General features: G+C 38.0%; 1 protein-coding gene across 2 annotated transcripts; it reads left to right on the top strand.

Moving 5' to 3' along the window:
* Nucleotides 1–6400: 6400 nt before the first annotated feature.
* LOC127428056 (sentrin-specific protease 3-like) lies at nucleotides 6401–17384 on the top strand. 2 transcript variants are annotated; one of them, XM_051676105.1, is made up of 11 exons: nucleotides 6401–6556; nucleotides 10313–10997; nucleotides 13106–13267; nucleotides 13869–13980; nucleotides 14100–14247; nucleotides 14382–14429; nucleotides 15045–15122; nucleotides 15657–15794; nucleotides 15916–15999; nucleotides 16246–16296; nucleotides 16695–17384. In XM_051676105.1, exons 2-11 carry the CDS (start codon nucleotides 10355–10357, stop codon nucleotides 16803–16805), a joined length of 1575 nt encoding a protein of 524 aa, XP_051532065.1. In that variant the 5' UTR covers nucleotides 6401–6556; nucleotides 10313–10354; the 3' UTR covers nucleotides 16806–17384. The 2 variants fall into 2 exon arrangements, with proteins under 2 accessions (XP_051532065.1, XP_051532055.1); XM_051676095.1 differs by having other exon boundaries at nucleotides 15916–16011.
* Nucleotides 17385–17837: the final 453 nt, after the last annotated feature.

Raw genomic sequence — 17837 nt, 5'->3', positions numbered from 1 at the left:
ATCCAAATTAACATGTATTTATACTAAAGTAATACAAAAATGACTACAAAAGATTTAGAAGTGAGTAGTTTTTCAAGAAAAAACATTACAATTTACGATTATACTGTAAATCACTTTCACGAATCAGCCCCCTAATGTAATCTCCCATCATGTTCTCGTTATACTGTCCTTGGTAGCGGTGTTCAAAGTCCAGTATATCCTGATGGAAGCACTCGCCTTGCTCCTCCGAGTACACTACCATGTTCTCCTTGAATTTATCAAGATGAGCATCAAGGATTTGGACTTTGAGGGACATCCTACAGCCCATTGTGCCGTGGTTCTTCACCAGAGTCTCAACCAGCTCAACATAGTTTTCGGCCTGGTGATTGCCCAGGAAGCTCCAAACCACTGCGACAAAGCTGTTCCAAGCCGCTTTCTCCTTACTAGTGAGCTTCTTGGGGAATTCATTGCACTCCAGGATCTTCTTCATCTATGGTCCGACGAAGACACCAGCTTTGACCTTTGCCTCAGACAGCTTAGGGAAGAAGTCTTGAAGGTACTTGAAGGCTGACGACTCCTTATCTAGAGCTCTGACAAATTGTTTCATAAGGCCCAATTTGATGTAAATAGTGGTGGCATCAGCACCTTCTGGGGGGTCCACCAGCGGCTTCCACTTGGCGTTGTTCCTCCCCACAGAGAACTCGGTCCGCTGTGGCCAGTCCCGCCTGTGGTTGTGTGCCTTGGTGTCCCTGCTCTCCCAAAGGCAAAGATAGCAGGGAAACTTGGTAAAACCGCCTTGGAGACCCATCAGGAATGCCACCATTTTGAAGTCTCCTATGACCTCCCAGCCGTACTCATCATACTTCAAGGTGTCCAGCAATGTCTTGATATGTATCCACTTAGGCAGCTGGAACTAAACTGAACTGGTGGGCTTAAGGCCCCTGTATTTATACTACTTTTATATTACTGGAAAGTTCTAGAAGTTACTTCAAGTATACTCAACACTGAATCTATCTGGAATGTTCTGGAAAATAGGTAAATTTAAAAATATCACTGTCCTGGTCACAAAAGCAAAGTTTGTGGAGAATAATAGCCATTTTCTATACTTTTGAGGCATAAGCAATTAGGAAATAACACTTACTACCCAGGAACCAAAAAAAACAAAAAAAACAAATGATAATAATTTGTTACAAGGTGTAATCAATCACCACTTGCTTTATAGGATCTTCATTTTGTTCTTGATTAAATATTTCTGGTGTATCTGCATCTCTACACTCACCACATCCACTTTCACATCAGTTTGGTACTTCTGCACTTGTTCTAAAGTACTTAAATATCAAAAGAGCTGTAACCTAGAGTGGTTACACATGCTGATTTGTGTGTATATTTTATAAAATAAAAAATATTTGTAAAAGTGATTGATTATCCAAACAAAATAATTAATAAATCTGTGCAGCCAATATTTCTAAAGTGTAAACCTTATGACTGAAAATGTGCACGTTATGATTTCAGATCAGGCTTGACTCCATTTGCGGTCTCTGTTAATTGTGCGCATATGGAGCTTGTCAATTAAGCTCGAAATCATATACACTTTCCACTTCTTTAAATGTCTATGTTAATGTATCACATGATTCACAAGTGATTTCCATGTATTCATTTATAGCCTAAACCTGAGCGCGATGTTAAATTCCTAACGTGATGATTTCACATCGGAGCTCGTCTATCCGTCTTTTAAACTTTATTCCGAAAAGTTAAAATGTTAAAATGCTCAACAGAATAGCCTATTCATCTTTTCGGAATATTCCTCCTTATGTAAAACGAAGAAATGGAACCTCTTTTTATTTCTTCTTCTTTAAATTGTGCTAAATTTGAGAATGTTAAGTGTTCTTGAACTCTGGTAAGGCACTATATAAATGTAACATTATTATTAGGGGTCAAGCCCTGAAAGAGCTTATAAGTGTTTTTTCTGCCATGGGAGTCTATGGCAGCCCAAAGAACTGTTCGCAGGAAAGTTATGAAATTGCACACAGCTAGAGGACAGTCTGAACTGATACCACAGCAAATTTGGAGTCTGTAACTCGAACCCTTTAGCGCCACGAACAGGTCAAAGTTTCACTCATGTTTACACTAATAACTTTTTAACTAAGTCCTAGAGACAAAATTCTTCTTTCCCCTGATTCCTGAGCTCACGCCGAGTCGAAACCCATACCTTAGGGTATGTTTACATGACAACAATGTACTAAAAACTGAAAAGATTTTCCTTTGCATTTTTGAAAAGTTTCGCATACAGACGACAACGTTTTCAAAATTATCCCCGTTCACACGGATTCGCCAGTCCAGTAGTTGGCGATGTCACTTTGTAAAAAAAAAAAACACTACGCGCCTGCGCACATAAGCATTCTTCCACAGAGCGGTGAATACAAACAATGTAGATGGCGATCACTGGTCGTAGTAGTGATGCAGTAAATCTACACTTTGCTGGAGAAGCGTCAATAAACTCAAAATCTTGAGCAGCACAAACACAGTCCTGTAGTCCGCCACTGTAGTTTTGAATGTCTCACGCGTTGTTTTGAAGTACTCGCGTGCCTGCCTATAGACTGAACACGTAATACGCGTGCGCATGATGTCATCGTTTTCACAAATTCGCGTTTTTGTATGTTTACACGGAGACGATAACGGCATCGTTTTCAAAAACTTGCACTTTGAAACCCGTTTTCAAAAGTTTGTGTTTTCAGGCCCCAAAACGACGTTGTTGTGTAAACGAACAGCCAAAATGCATAAAAAGTTTTCCATTTTTAGTTGAAAACGTTGTCGTGTAAACGGCCCCTAAGCTATCACTTTTTTTTAGGTATTTGAAATCGTTTCTGAGAAATGGCTTCACGAAGTTGACGGCGGGCACAACTTCATGCTGTATCGCCGCAACTCTTTGACGGATTGTGACAAAACTTGGTATGTGTCATCGCCATGCAACGTTTCACCACACTGTCCCCTACTGGTCAGGAGATAGCAAAAACGGCTATTTTGGCTTACAACGCTTTGGCCAAAAATTATAAAACATTCCGAGTCAAACTATACCCAACTTTCCCATGTCGGCCATTTTGGGCGTTGACCATTTTTAATTTTGATGCAAAATGCTGTATTTTATGAATGCACTGGCGTATCGTTATGAAACTTTGTATGTATCATCAGGACCATGTCCTGAAGGTGCCTGAGAAGTTTGGGTCCGGCGCCACCTAGTGGTGGAAAAAGCTTATAACTTTTAGTGGCATTGGTCTATTTTCACACGATCGGTCTCGTTAAGTCCAGGAGGACTTGCCGAGTCAACAATACCATATTTGCTTTGGTTCGCCTTATGGCCTGTTGCCACTTCGAAAATAGTTCTGAAACTTCTTTAGCGAACTGCTTCAAATCTGTTCGTCCATTCAGAATGAAACCACCAAAATAAGAAGCGATAAAAGAGAACATGGCAAAATTTTGCTCGTAAATGCCAAAAACAGGCTGATGAATTTTAAAAGTGGTCTCTGCTTTTACGTAAATTGATATAACTCTTAAGTAAAATTTGATATTTTCACCAAACTTGACACACTTATATAAGGGCTCAACCTGAGAACACACAGAAAAAGTTGCGGGGTTTGGCCCTTTGGTGGCACTATAATAGGGAACAATATGAAAGTGGCTCTAAATATAGAAACATTGGTCCAGTTAATTTAAAAATTTGCATGCAGTGTCTTTGTGGGAGTTGCTATCACTGATCATGAGGACAGTTGCATATATTGAGAAACATGGCAGCCATTGGCCAATCATCAACAAATTTGACATTGAGCACACCAAAATGGACTTGAAGCTTTATGTTTGCATTTTTGTGAGACTGGTCTTGTTAGATTGTGTGCGTCATGCAGAGAACAATGATACCATGGTTGGCCATGATTTGATTTTATGTAAATGTTTTGTTTGCTATTACTCCTATAACATTTGTCCAATCAACACTGAAATCTGCTGATTATTTGCAGACCATGCCTGAAAATATTAGCAAATAGATTTTTGTTGTTTAGAATTGTTTCACAAACAAATTTGAAAGTACCAAATTTATAAATATAAAAAATAAAAACACCAAAGAGCAATTAAAGCTGTTGCATTTGCTTAGTAAAATGAAAATATTTTAGGACCTTGCCCTGTGGGGGTCATTGTGAATTCTGGATGCCCTGTAGTAAACAATGGCTAAATGTGCTTGCTTGAAATATTTCAGTCAATTAGACAAATTGTTTTCAATGAAGTTGGTGTCATGGAAATAATCAAAACATATATTTCTGTTTAAATTATGTATTGAAATCAGCATCACTGTCACAAAATACAAATAAATTATGAGAAGAGAGAAAAACAATTGTGTTCAAAGGCAAAAACATTAGCTGTAGTAAAACAAATTGTTAAGCAGAAAGGACATCTTTCCATTGCACAAAAATGCTGTTGAAGTGACAAGTTTTCCTTAAAGAATATGATAAGGTACTAACTGTACCAACTGTCTCCTGTTTATTACAATAAACACGGTGCAGCTAAATTCACTAATTCCTTTATTGCCTTTTTACAATAAATGCAGTGCTTTAATTAGGGGCTGAGCAATGAAGGTGCCAAGGCACCTAGTGATGCACAGAAATGAACATTCTTGGCCTAAACCAAATATTCTGGATGCACTCAACCAAAAACCAAAACAGAAAATGTTTTTAAATTACACTTTGTTTGGAATAACTAAACAAATTACCAATATAATATTGCATAATATATTTAAATGATTATAATATATTGTAATATCATATTTTAGTGATTGCACTTGTTCTTCCATTAGGTCTCATTACTATCATAACATCTAGGCTCCTACAATGTTTAAATATTGGATTAAACTTTAAATTTTAAAAATACCAGACAGATAGGCTTGCAATTTGAAAATTTGCATTTGTGAATATACAATCTGCATAGAAAAGGAATTACATTTATAATAAAGCAAGTATTTCCATCAGCATTAAAAAAAAAAAAAAAATAACATTTCTGGGTGACATCACAAAGCCTTGTAAGACATTATTGGAAATAAAAGAACTAACGTCTTTCCAAAATTGCACAATATAATTGCAGGGCCAAAATAAATGAAGAGTAGTCTCAACATCAGCTTGACAAAAGGAGCAATTCGTGTCATTATCAAGCCTAAATCTTTTCCCTAAAAATTGTTTGACAGGGTAAATATTATGGATTATCTTAAAAGATATTTATTTTACCTTATTTGAAAGAAAACGTTTTTGTTGCATGGATCAAATTACTTTCCAGTTTAAATGATCAAATAAACTATTCCAGTATGAGATTACAGGAGAGGCAGATGTAATATCTTCAAGGAAAAGAGTTCTTATTTTATGGTTTCTTCCTTTTTTTATCAGTAAAGCATATATTACCAATTGGTGTGTCACTAGGTTCAGGATAGGGAACTGTTGGCCTTAAAGTGTGAATATTTTTGAAAAACAAACAGAGGCCAGAAGGGATTGCATCCATGACTATAACAAATTCTCTGGGAGACTCTGGGATATTATACTCTGCTAAAAATTCTGCATATCTGAAGAGCTGACATGAAGTATTCCATTGTTAAACCAATGATTATAAAAGAAAGATCTATTTTTAAATAAAATATGTCTGTTATTCCATATATAACATTTGTGAGGAGAAAAGTTATGCTTGTAAATAAGGTGCCATGCTAGGAGTGCCTGTTGGGGGAAATTAGAAAGCTTGACGGGAAGTTTTTGAATGTCATAATTACACATTAAAACAAACATAATGCCTCCAAGCTGTGAGAAAATAAATTGAGGGAAAATATTCCAGATAGATGTTGGATGTATAAGAAATCGATTAAGCCAATTTATTTTAAGTGTATTATTTAAGGAACTAAATTCAATAAAATTTCAACTCCCCTTGCAGTAAGAATTTAGTATCACTGATTTTGATAATGAGGTTTGTTTTTCCAAAGAAGTTTAGTTAAAATTCCATCTATTGTTTTATACATGTGCTTATCAACATACAGTGATTGGGCAGCATAGGTTAGGCGAGACAAACCTTCTGCTTTAATAAGCAAACCTCTACCTTTCAAAGAAAGATCTCTTTGTAAAATAACAATTAAGTCCTTTTTTTATTTATTTTTTGCTATAATTGGGTTCAAATTTAACGAACTTCTGGAATTATCCTTAGTCATCTGTATACCCAAATATGAAACACAATTTTTGACGGTGATACCATTAATTGAGGAAAATGCACAATTTTTAATTGGGAGCAATTCACATTTGTTAAGGTTAAGACTGAAAAATTAAAGAATTCTTAGAGCTGCCGGTATTTGCAGGTAATCTTCTAAAAAAAAAAAAAAAAACGTCATAGACATGCGGCGGAAGCAGAATGTTTTCGCTCTAAATAAGCGCCAGCTCATTGAATGAGCCAAGATCGAAATCAGACTTTATTTAGCCTTTTTTTTCTTTCCTCGCGAAACGTAGTTATTCGCGTATTGTACTGGCGGACAACGCCTAAGCTTTTGACTTGAGGATACGGTTAAACGGTGAGTAATCGGTGGCACCGACACCCCACATTTTCTGCAGCGAAATCCCGGAGGCCGAACAGTGTTTATGTGTGATCGGTGCTGGTTTTGCCCGCTGTAATGCGCTTTATGCCCAAACGAGTGACCCTTTGATATATTGCATATAAACCTGAGACTACAATCTTGGCGAAATATATGACGGAAGTATTGTTGGGGTTACAAAGCTTTTTTTCATTCCTGCATAATTGATAACAAAAGAGCAGAACAAAGAGCATCATGCACACGAGTTGGTCCCTGCAGGTCAAGCACCTGGCGGGGCTGTTCCTCTTTTTTTCATGGGTCAACGGCTACTTGGACAAAATGGAGCCAAATGCATGTGTTTTATATATATATATATATATGAAATCAGTGCTCATATTTGTATGTTTCATGCGAGATTAATGTGTCGTTGCTTCAGCCCTTTATGTCCCCATGTTATGTAGTGTGAATTCTAGTAAATTGGAAAACTTGCCTTTTTTTTCTTCTTTTTTTTCCAAAAACTAAGTGGCCAAATTTACCTGAATTCACCCTACTATTAATCCAAACAGAGCCTGTTATCCATAGTTAATATCCAAGTGAGTTCAAATGCATATTATCCATTCTATTTTTTTGGATAATAATATCAATTATTTAACATTTATTCACCCCAGTGTTTTAATTCTTTTCATGATAATAATGTAAGATTACTTGTAATTGAATGAAATTGAAATTGGGGATTTATGTGTTCTGTTAATTAATGTGATAGTTCTCCCCAAATAGAAAATTCCCTCATCATTTACTCAACCTCATGCCATCCCAGATGTGTATGACTTTCTTTCTTCTCCTGAACACAAACGAAGATTTTTAGAAGAATATTTCATCTCTGTAGGTCCTCACAAAGCAAGTGAATGGGTACCAACATTTTTAAGCTCTAAAAGTACGTAAAGGCAGCACAAAGGTAATCCATACAACTCCATTGGTTAAATCCATGTCTTCAGAAGTGATAAGTGTGGATGAAAAAGATAAATATTTAAGTCCTTAAGTCAATCTCCACTATCACTTTCACATTCTTCTTTTGTTTTTTGGCGATTTGCATTCTTCGTGCATATCGTCACCTACTGGGCAGGGAGGAGAATTTATAGTAAAAAAAAAAAAAAAAAAAAGACTTAAATATTGATCATTTTCTCACTCACACCTATCATATCACTTATGAAGATATAGTTAACCACTGGAGTCTTATGGATATAGCATATTATCAATTTTAGCTGCCTTTATATGCTTTTTGGAGCTTCAAAAATCTGGTACCCATTCACTTGCATTGTGAGGACCTACAGAGCTGAAACATTCTAAAAATCTTTGTTTGTGTTCAGCAGGAGAAAGTCATACACATCTGGGATGGCACGAGGGTGAGTAAATGATGAGAGAATTTTCATTTTTGGGTGTAGTATACTTAATATAGAAATAGTTGTTTGTCCCTCTTGGTCTCTCCCTTTACTGTCCATCCAGTTACACTAATAATTAAAAAAAAAAAGGGTTAAAGGACTGTTCATCAAAACACATGACCCTTAAGGCAACATTATTTTTGGTTTTGGAAACTTACTAGCTATGAGAAGCAAGTGTTACTGCTGTATTAGAACTGTTTTCATTACATAATATACAGGGAAATAAATGCCGTTTAATTCTGAATTCTAATAATGAGAGTATGTTAATTTAACAAGTAAAATTCTACAGTGCACCTGGTGTTCTGCATCCTTTTCAAGGCCACAGTGGCTATGCATCCAAATTTCTCTTATAAAAACTACTACATTTTGATGCAATTACGAAATTGTTTCCTGAAATTGTAGTCATGTGATTTGTCATTACACAGTTATTGGAGAAGCCTGGTTTTAATCTTGTTTGTAGAATAGACACATATGTGTCCTGTAGGATGGCGGACGCATTATAGTGAATGTGTGAGAAATGTGTCAGTTGTTGGGAATGTAATGGTATGACCATTATTTTCTCCTACAGCTCCTTTTATGGAGACCTGATTACATGCTAAATTAAAACCTTTTTGTTGGAATTTAAAAAAAAATTTTTTTTTAAATTAGGTAAAATGGCACTTGATTATAGAAATGACACATATACTAAACATGAAGACAGAGCGCTGTCCATTTATAGGTCTGTTCTCAAGCTAGTTAGCTATTTTCACGCTCTTGTCCTTTGCTCCTGTGGTCATCTGAGGTGTTGCTAAACTATCAGGTGTGTTCATGGTCTGTGGAAATCACAGATTATGTAAAAAGAAGTTTAGTTTAATCTTGCAAAGTGAAATATACAAATGAGGCTTGATGTACATCCATATACAGGGCTCGAAATTAAGCATTGTTATGTGCTTTTCCTGGAGAGAAAAAGGACATTTAAGTTACATGCTCAAGTAACGTGTCAAAGTTTATGTTGTATATTCTTCTAAAATTATGACTGATGCCCAACCTAATAGTGTACATATGCAATCAACTCAATTCTTTGCAACAGAAATGTAAACTGCTCTGGGTAGGGGAGGAGCTATTGTCATATGATAATTATTTTATGTTACGTATGGTAGTCAAAAAATAGAAAGCCTCCATCATCTTCAGCAGGAATGCACATAGTTCTATGGAATGAGATCTACTTTTTCATCATGTTATTGCAGCAAGATCTACCATGTACAATATAGGCTATACATTATCACAATACCAAAATTTCAGTAGTCGGTAGTGAAATTTGACGATTCTCAATACCAGCTTTAATACCACAACAAATAATAACACTAATATGTTAATTATGGAAGAATGGTTTCAAGTTCTTAAGTAATTATTCAAGACTAGTAAACAGTAAGTAATAAAATAACAATAAATACAGCAATGAATAGAAATAGATTAAAAATAATAGAACAAAAATACAAATTAAGAAAATTCAGTGCTTTTTTTAACAGTTTTAAAAGTTTTAGCAGTATCAAGTATTCAAGTAAACATTCAGAATGAAATACAACAAAACTACTACTGGTCTTCACTGTATGACGATAATACATTAATATTTTTAAAGCTACTAAAGTTACTCAGTCAAGAGCAGAGAGTGTTTCTTTTTTTTTTGTTTTGTTCTGGTTGTTTGATTATTATAATACACACTAGACAGCAGCAGGTCTATTAGCTTACATTAATACTTACAAGTCCGACATTTTAATACAAATCCGCTATTTTCTCCGCTGTTTACATTCACTTTAGACATCGCTCTCTGTGTTTACATGAATACCTCATCAAGACAGGCATTTTGGCAGAATTTTGAAATGTATTTAATCGTTCAGGCATGCATTAGCACGAGCATTTTTGAAACACGCGCATGTTCAGCACACACACATATGCTGCCTGACAATCAAATGCCGCAGCTGTTACTAGATCGCTAGCGAATTATAAAATTACGCACTCTGGATTATTTTCAACAGCAGAATAAGAATATGAACTTTCTAATAAGTAACACAGGCCAAGGCTGTTAAAAAAATAGAGCTGGTTATTTTTATTTTTTTTATTTTGTTATTGACGTTTTAATCAGTCTGTTTGCCCAGTCAGGCAAGAAAATTCCCTTTCACTTGCCCCATCAAAAATCCACTTGTCCCAGATAAGTGGACAAGCGTTAATGTCGAGCCCTGATATACAGTATTATGCTACTGAATGTGATTGCCTTATTGTTCATTTATTATTCTATTGGTTTTTCTCCATTTTGATGCTTGTCTTCTTCATGCATTAGTGAGGAGGCAGGCTGGCGCAGGTCTTAGGGTGCCCTTGGATCATGAGAGACAGTGGCAGCAGCCTGGCTCAAACACACTGGTCCAATGAGTTGACCCTGACCGCAGGGCAGGAGGGTGCTGGAGGTAGGGGTGCCATTGGAGGCGGCAATTTAATTAACCTGGCCATGGCCCAACATGCCCCCAGCCCCACCCACTTCAAACTGGGCCGCAGAGAGGAAGATGTCAGCATGTGGGGGGCAGACTATGCTGTTCCTGAGGAGGAGGAGGAAGATGAAAATGTGGATATGGAGAGTGAAGAGGATCTGGTGGAAAAGAAAGATGAGGGTGGTTTCCAGTGGAATGATAAAGGTGATGAGGACTGGGGATCACCAGAACACTCACAGCCAGTGGAGATGGATGTAAATGTTACAGGTGGCTTTACCTACTGCTTGGCCCAGACTAAGCCCAGTCCACTTAAAGAGAGGAGGCTAGCCCGGTTGCAATATCGGGGCAAGAGGTATGTGAACATTCGCTACCGTCTGGCCCAACAGTGGAGAACTTGGCGCCAGCGAGCCAAATGGGCAGGAACTATGGGATATAGGAGGTTATGGAGATGTCACAGACGCCGCCACTCTGACAGTCGGCCTTACCAGAGACAGCCTGGCGGTTCATTGTTAAATGGAGATCGAGTAGGACGTTTGTCTGGTGAGTATTATCATTTTTTCCCTGACTAGTTAGTCTCTGAAGTTTTGCATTGTTTTTAAAGGCATTCTCATATGATTTATTAATTAGCATATGATACATATCCAGACTCACTTTAGATTTTTTATTTATTTTGATGTTTAATGTTGGCGTACACGGTGCGAGTTCTGATTCTCGGGAGGTCGTGAGCCCTAGCACATGTTACCAGTCAGTTTATCTGATAATCATACAGGTGCAATCGTACACGACATGACTTTACGACCTGGCAAATTCCGGAGCAATCGCATGAATTTTCGCACTATTTATCATTATAAGACATAAAGCCAGAGGAGGACATTGCTTCCTTGTAGCTTGCGATTAAGAAATTATAAAGAAGATTGGCATGGCCAGGGGCTGCATTAGCTGAATACTCATCTGCAGATTTAAAAAAATAAAATAAAATAAATATGGATAATTATTACAAATGCTGTCCAACAGGGGGCCTGGGTAGCTCAGCGAGTATTGATCCGGACTACCACCCCTGGAGTCGCGAGTTCGAATCCAGGGTGTGTTGCGTGACTCCAGCAAGGTCTCCTGAGCAACCAAATTGGCCCAGTTGCTAGGGAGGTTAGAGTCACATGGGGTAACCTCCTTGTGGTCATGGTTAGTGGTTCTCTCTCTCAATGGCGCATGTGGTAATTTGTGCGTGGATCGCGGAGAGTAGCATGAGCCTCCACATGCTGGGAGTCTCCGCGGTGTCATGCACAATGAGTCACGTGATAAGATGCATGGATTGACGGTCTCAGAAGTGGAGGAAACTGAGACTTGTCCTCCGCCACCCGGATTGAGGTGAGTAAACACGCCACCACAAGGACCTACTAAGTAGTGGGAATTGGGCATTCCAAACTGGGAGAAAAGGGGATTAAAAAAAAAACAACTAAAAAAAAAAACAAATTCTGTCCAACATTTGACAGATTCAGATTTCTAAGGGAGGCTGTGTGATTTTATGACTGCATACATCAATCATAACATTAGTGTGTTGTTGCTGCTAGTTACTGCATAAAATGTACAAGATTAAAAAGAAAGTGTGGAAAATTCGCACACCGTTTCTGTCGGTTATACTTGGATTTAATTTAAGCGCAAACATGATGTTTAGTGCAGAATTCTGAGTTATTTTAGTTGAGTAGGCTACTTGAACTATTAGTTTTAGATGTAGGCTACGTCCTTCTCATCTGTGTCACTGCTTGCATGTTGATAGCAGAATTTTGAAGAAGATCTGTGAGGTCTTGTCCATGTAAATGTGCTTTAATGCCGCACATAGCAAAGTTTAAAAATCTTGCTTTAGCGCTGCAGTTTCATCTTTGGTTTCACCAGAATCGCGCTTGGGGAGTTAAAAAAAATCTATCACATATCCACTATCGTGTGCATATACAATTATAACAGATGCTATATGCTATATCGCCCTAAATGTAGCCCTATAACTGAAACGAATGCAAGTATGATGAATAAAAATAGACAATGACGGAAATGTTAAAACTCTGTCCGTCAGAGTGATAGATTGTTTTCTAGCGCAACCAGTGTGGCAAATGATCGCCAAATCGGCTTGTTCAACCACACAGACCTTGCGAATTCAAGCTGATAGCGGCAGAATTTTTTAGACATTTTTAAAAATTATCGGGAGGTTGTGAGCTGCTCATAAGCCGCTTATCTCCACTCGTAATTCCTCTCACATGATGCGAGCTGCGACCACGCAAACACCAACTATTTCCACGCGAAAAATCAGTCAGGAGTTTGCACGACAGCCAAAATGCACACCTTAAAGCTGTTGTGATTACCAACTACACAGAAATCTCACAAACAACCACTTGATCATGCTGAAGTTTAGGTTGTGTAAACTCTGAACTTTTGTTCTTTACAATCAGCATCTACTTGAGACATTTCATTTGGAAACATGAAGAGGCACAGATATTGAAATAAATATGGATTGTTGATTACAGCCAGAGTGGAGAAACAAACAACAAGAGCGATGATTAGTGAATGAAACCATTTATTTTATTGTGATTGCAGTGTAAGAACATCTGTTCCTTTAGCTTTCTTCTTTACCATTAATGGCCCCTTTAATATTTTTATAGACTCCTGTAGCACAAATGGGGTTCCAAAAGGAAAGGATGCTATCTATGGAGCAAACATGGGGGACAGGGAGGGGCGGACCTCCCCTACCAATGTCCAATCTCAACGGGACAAGTCATCCCTACAGAATCAGCTTGGCAGTGAACACATCTCTTGTGTACAAGGTACAATGTCATAAATGGGAAAGGTCTTGTATGTCATGTAGTATTTAATATTACTTTATATAGGGGGCCTGGGTAGCTCAGCGAGTATTGACTACAACCCCTGGAGTCGTGAGTTCGAATCCAGGGTGTGCTGAGTGACTCCAGCCAGGTATCCTAAGTGACCAAATTGGCCCGGATGCTAGGGAGGGTAGATTCAGATGGGGTATCCTCCTTTTGGTCGCGATTAGTGGTTCTCGCTCTCAGTGGTGTGCGTGGTAAATTGTGCATGGATCGCGGAGAGTAGCATGAGCCTCCACATGCTGGGAGTCTCCACGGTGTCATGCACATCAAGCCATGTGTTAAGATGTGCGGATTGACGATCTCAGAAGCGGAGGCAACTGAGAGTTGTCCTCCGCCACCCGGACTGAGGTGAGTAACCGCGCCACCACGAGGACCTACTAAGTAGTGGGAATTGGGCATTCCAAATTGGGGAGGAAAAGAATATATATATATATATATATATATATATATATATATATATACATATATATATATATTACTTTATATAATGTGTAATTCAATGTCTGATGTTTGTCACCTCCTTGGTAACTCTCTTTCAAAGGTATTCTGGATACGTTTCTCCAGCAGTACGGCAGTTTGATTCCCATCCATGTGAATGAAGTGGTGGAGAAGCTTCAGGACGTCTTCAATGAGAGCTTCTCAAGTCCTCACAGGTCAGAGGTCGCTCAGACCATCACAAGGGCTTATTAAATTTGATATTTAGAATGCGAAACAGGTACAAGACTTGTTTTGCTGTAAAGTCTCAGTGTTTTTGTACCTTTTTAATTTACAGGAAAGTAATGGTGCAACATTTAATGCAGTCTTTTCAGCGCATGTCTGGAAGTGCAGTAATGCGAGGCTTCCGTGTAAATTACAAACGTCATGTTCTCACCATGGATGATCTGAGCACGCTGTATGGCCAGAACTGGCTAAATGATCAGGTGGGCCCCTTGGTTAAGAACATTAGAAATGTGCTCATTGTTTTTAGTCTTTTATTTGTTGAATGGGTGGCCATTGTTCTGGCATTGTGCTGAGTTAGCTTTCCTTTATGTCTGCAACTCATTGCATCACCCAGGTCATGAACATGTATGGGGATTTGGTCATGGATGCTGCCCCTGAAAAGGTAGGCAAAACATACACAAACAAATACAAGCACAACAAAGGATGAATCAGGACACAGCCATTATATAAACTTGGTTAGATGACTATATGAATACAGTGACCAAATAATCATTATTATTATTTTGGTTTTTTTATCTCCTTTTCTCCCCAAATTTGGAATGCCCAATTCCCACAACTTAGTTGGTCCTCGTGGTGGCGCGGTTACTCACCTCAATACGGGTGGCGGAGGACATGTCTCAGTTGCCTCCACTACTGAGACTGTCAATCCGCGCATCTTATTACGTGGCACGTTGTGCATGACACCGCGGAGACACCCAGCATGTGGAGGCTCATACTACTCTCCGCGATCCAAGCACAATAGTGACCACGAGGAGGTTACCCCATGTGACTCTACCCTCCCTAGCAACTGGGCCAATTTGGTTGCTTAGGAGACCTGGCTGGAGTTACTCAGCACGCCCTGAATTCGAACTCGCAACTCTAGGGGTGGTAGTCAGCGTCAATACTCGCTGAGCTATCCAGGCCTAATTATTATCAGGAAAGTTATATAGAAGGTGGTTTTGTAAAGGTGGCCATTCAGTCTTTGTGTCTCACCGTCTCATTGTACTTTAACTTTCAGGTCCACTTTTTCAACAGCTTCTTTTATGACAAACTTCGGACGAAAGGTTATGACGGGGTCAAACGTTGGACAAAAAACGTCAGTACTGGGGGAGTGGCGTGGAGGAAGTTTGTGTCTGTCTTTCACAGCTCTTGCATTAATACCAGGCTTCCCACAGTCATGGAAACCTGGAAATATCAGGGAATTTTTTTTATTGTGTTTTTCCAAACCTGGAAAGTCATGGAAATTTATAAAATCTAATGGGGAAAAAAAGATAACTTGTATAGTGAATATACATTTTCTTTGCTCTAAAATCAATCAATCAATGCTCTGAATCAAAATGATTGCAAATAGATATTACAAATCTATATCCAGTAATCACAAATGACTGGAAAGGTCATGGATAAGTCATGGGACGTAATTGTAATTTGGTTCCCAAAATGGGGAACCCTGGAATACTTGCACATTTTCTAGGACTGTAAAGTTTGGCAAATCTGCCTTTACGATATTCAAATCCTATATATACCTTTTTTATTTTGTTACAATACACACCAGAGTTAATATGTTATAAGCTTGTAATTATTGTATAACTGCATGAAGGTTGCGTATTTCACTGTTAAATCTTCTCCTCAGGTTGATATTTTCCAGAAGAAGTTCTTGTTGATCCCTATTCACCTGGAGGTGCACTGGTCATTAGTGTGTGTAAATGTTCCTCAGCGTAGCATCACATACTTTGATTCCCAGAGGACCCTCAACCGCCGTTGCCCCAAAGTAAGTGGTGAAACTTCTGTGAAATTAATTTAATTGTTTTTTTCTTTTGTAAAGGCTATGTTCCTTGTTCCAATACTCAGCATGTCACATAGTGTTGGAACTTACTGTTTGTCATTTACAGCACATTGCCAAATACCTGCAAGCGGAGGCAATCAAGAGAGAACAGAAAGAATTTTACACAGGGTGGAAAGGCCTTTTCAAAATGGTAGGGTGCAAGGTGAATTTGGCATGTGTGTAAGCTTGTGTGGGGGTGTGTGTGTGTGTGTGTGTGTGTGTGTGTGTGTGTGTAATATATATACATACATACACACACACAGTATGTGCTCTGTGTGTGTGTGTGTGTGTGTGTGTGTGTGTGTGTGTGTGTGTGTGAGAAAGTATGCAAGAGAAGATAAGAGAGAGCGGGCAAAATATACATGTTGATGACTCTTCTGTCTCTGGAATGTTCTAGAATGTGGCAAGGCAGAACAATGACAGTGATTGTGGAGCTTTTGTCCTTCAGGTAAGCTTTTCTTTCTCAATTGTCAGTTCTATTTCTGTATTAATAAATGCATTTTTCTGACTCTAAATTCTGATTGAAAGAGCCACATTCAAAGTCATTTTACAACCGCTATCAACTCACACCTGAAAGATTTCATTCTATATTAATGCGTGAAATTGCTTCATTGCTTGGCAGCCACAAATTCCTATAGTTTGGATAACTCCACTTTGCATCATGCCTAAGAACACTTCTTACCCGTAGTAAAATCACTGTAACGCACAGCCTCTTTTGGCTTATTGCTTTATTTTATATTTATAGCTTATATACTTCTAGCACTGGTGTAGGAAATACTGTAATAATCTTTGTTGGTTTCTTTAACTCATGTATTACTCCTGTTTATTTTTATTGTTACACTTTAGTATTGTAAGTGCCTGGCCCTGGAGCAGCCTTTCAGCTTTGGTCAGCAGGATATGCCAAAGCTACGGAGACAAATGTACAAAGAACTGTGTCACTGTAAACTGTCTCTGTGAGACCGTGCAAGAACTGTGACCTCGTACACTTCTACTTAAGCTCCAAGTCCAGACAGCATTTAGACAGGAGACGTGCAAACGTTTTTAACCCTCTTTTATTCAATGACTTTGTATTTTGACATGGTGAATGCCATACTCTGTTCAGCCCGGTTGTTCATTTGTTCAAAACCAAACACAAAAGGAGTTGTTTTTTTTTAGAAATGGGAGGGGGAAAGAAACTCTGTGAATCGTTTATTGGGTGCCACCATTTTGTTGGCAAGTATATTTTTTATTTTTCATGTTCTTGATGTCAGTTATGTGTATGCTAAAAGGTAATACCATTGAGTGGGGGAGGAGACTTGCAGACATTTTAAAAATGTAATGCGATATTCATGTACTGAGAGTCAAAATGGACCACAACACTATCAGAGGATTTTTGTTTGTTCAATATTGTTTGTCGGTTGTTAGGTATCTGTGCAATTTACGATGCAAAACTATGGAGAGGGGGAAAAAAAGAGCAGCTGTAAATTAAACTGTTTTATATCTTTTGAGATGCATACGTTATTGTAAGATGTGCTAATAAAAACTGAAGAAAATGAAGGTGAATGTCATCAATTTATCTATCGGTCACAATGTTAATGTATTTTGTCATGCTGTTATTTGCCTATTTCTTTAAGCTATCATAGCAGATTTTCAGTGCTATTATATAAAAATATTTAGAGTTATAGAAAATATTATAGAAAACTGTATTATTGTAGAAAACTATTATGAATTGGGTAGTTGAATGGCTTATGTTTAGTAGTTTGTAAAGATGGTTTCAACATGTTTTTAAATACAGATGGTAAACTGTAAGAGTTACTGCAAGTTGGTGGAACAATAGGTCAAAGCGTAACTAAATAATTTCTATATGTTGGGATCTGCAACGATGTATTCATAAATTAGGAAAAATAGCTATATTGAAAGAGCTAATTTCGTTCACTTAAAGGACATTTGCTTTAGGAACCACCATTGACTCTAGGCCAGAAATTCCCTTCTGCCTAGGCTACAACGACA

This window comes from Myxocyprinus asiaticus, chromosome 3, assembly GCF_019703515.2.
Source record: "Myxocyprinus asiaticus isolate MX2 ecotype Aquarium Trade chromosome 3, UBuf_Myxa_2, whole genome shotgun sequence".
Taxonomy (NCBI): Eukaryota; Metazoa; Chordata; class Actinopteri; order Cypriniformes; family Catostomidae; genus Myxocyprinus; species Myxocyprinus asiaticus.
This window is presented reverse-complemented; position numbering and strand designations above follow the sequence as displayed.

Excerpts from the sequence above, each read along its gene's own strand:
- LOC127428056 (XM_051676095.1), top strand. The coding sequence starts at position 10,355 with ATGAGAGACAGTGGCAGCAGCCTGGCTCAAACACACTGGTCCAATGAG. Across the intron at positions 15,795-15,915 it reads TCAACCGCCGTTGCCCCAAA|CACATTGCCAAATACCTGCA; the intron begins GTAAGTGGTGAA and ends TGTCATTTACAG. Across the intron at positions 16,012-16,245 it reads TCAAAATGGTAGGGTGCAAG|AATGTGGCAAGGCAGAACAA; the intron begins GTGAATTTGGCA and ends GGAATGTTCTAG.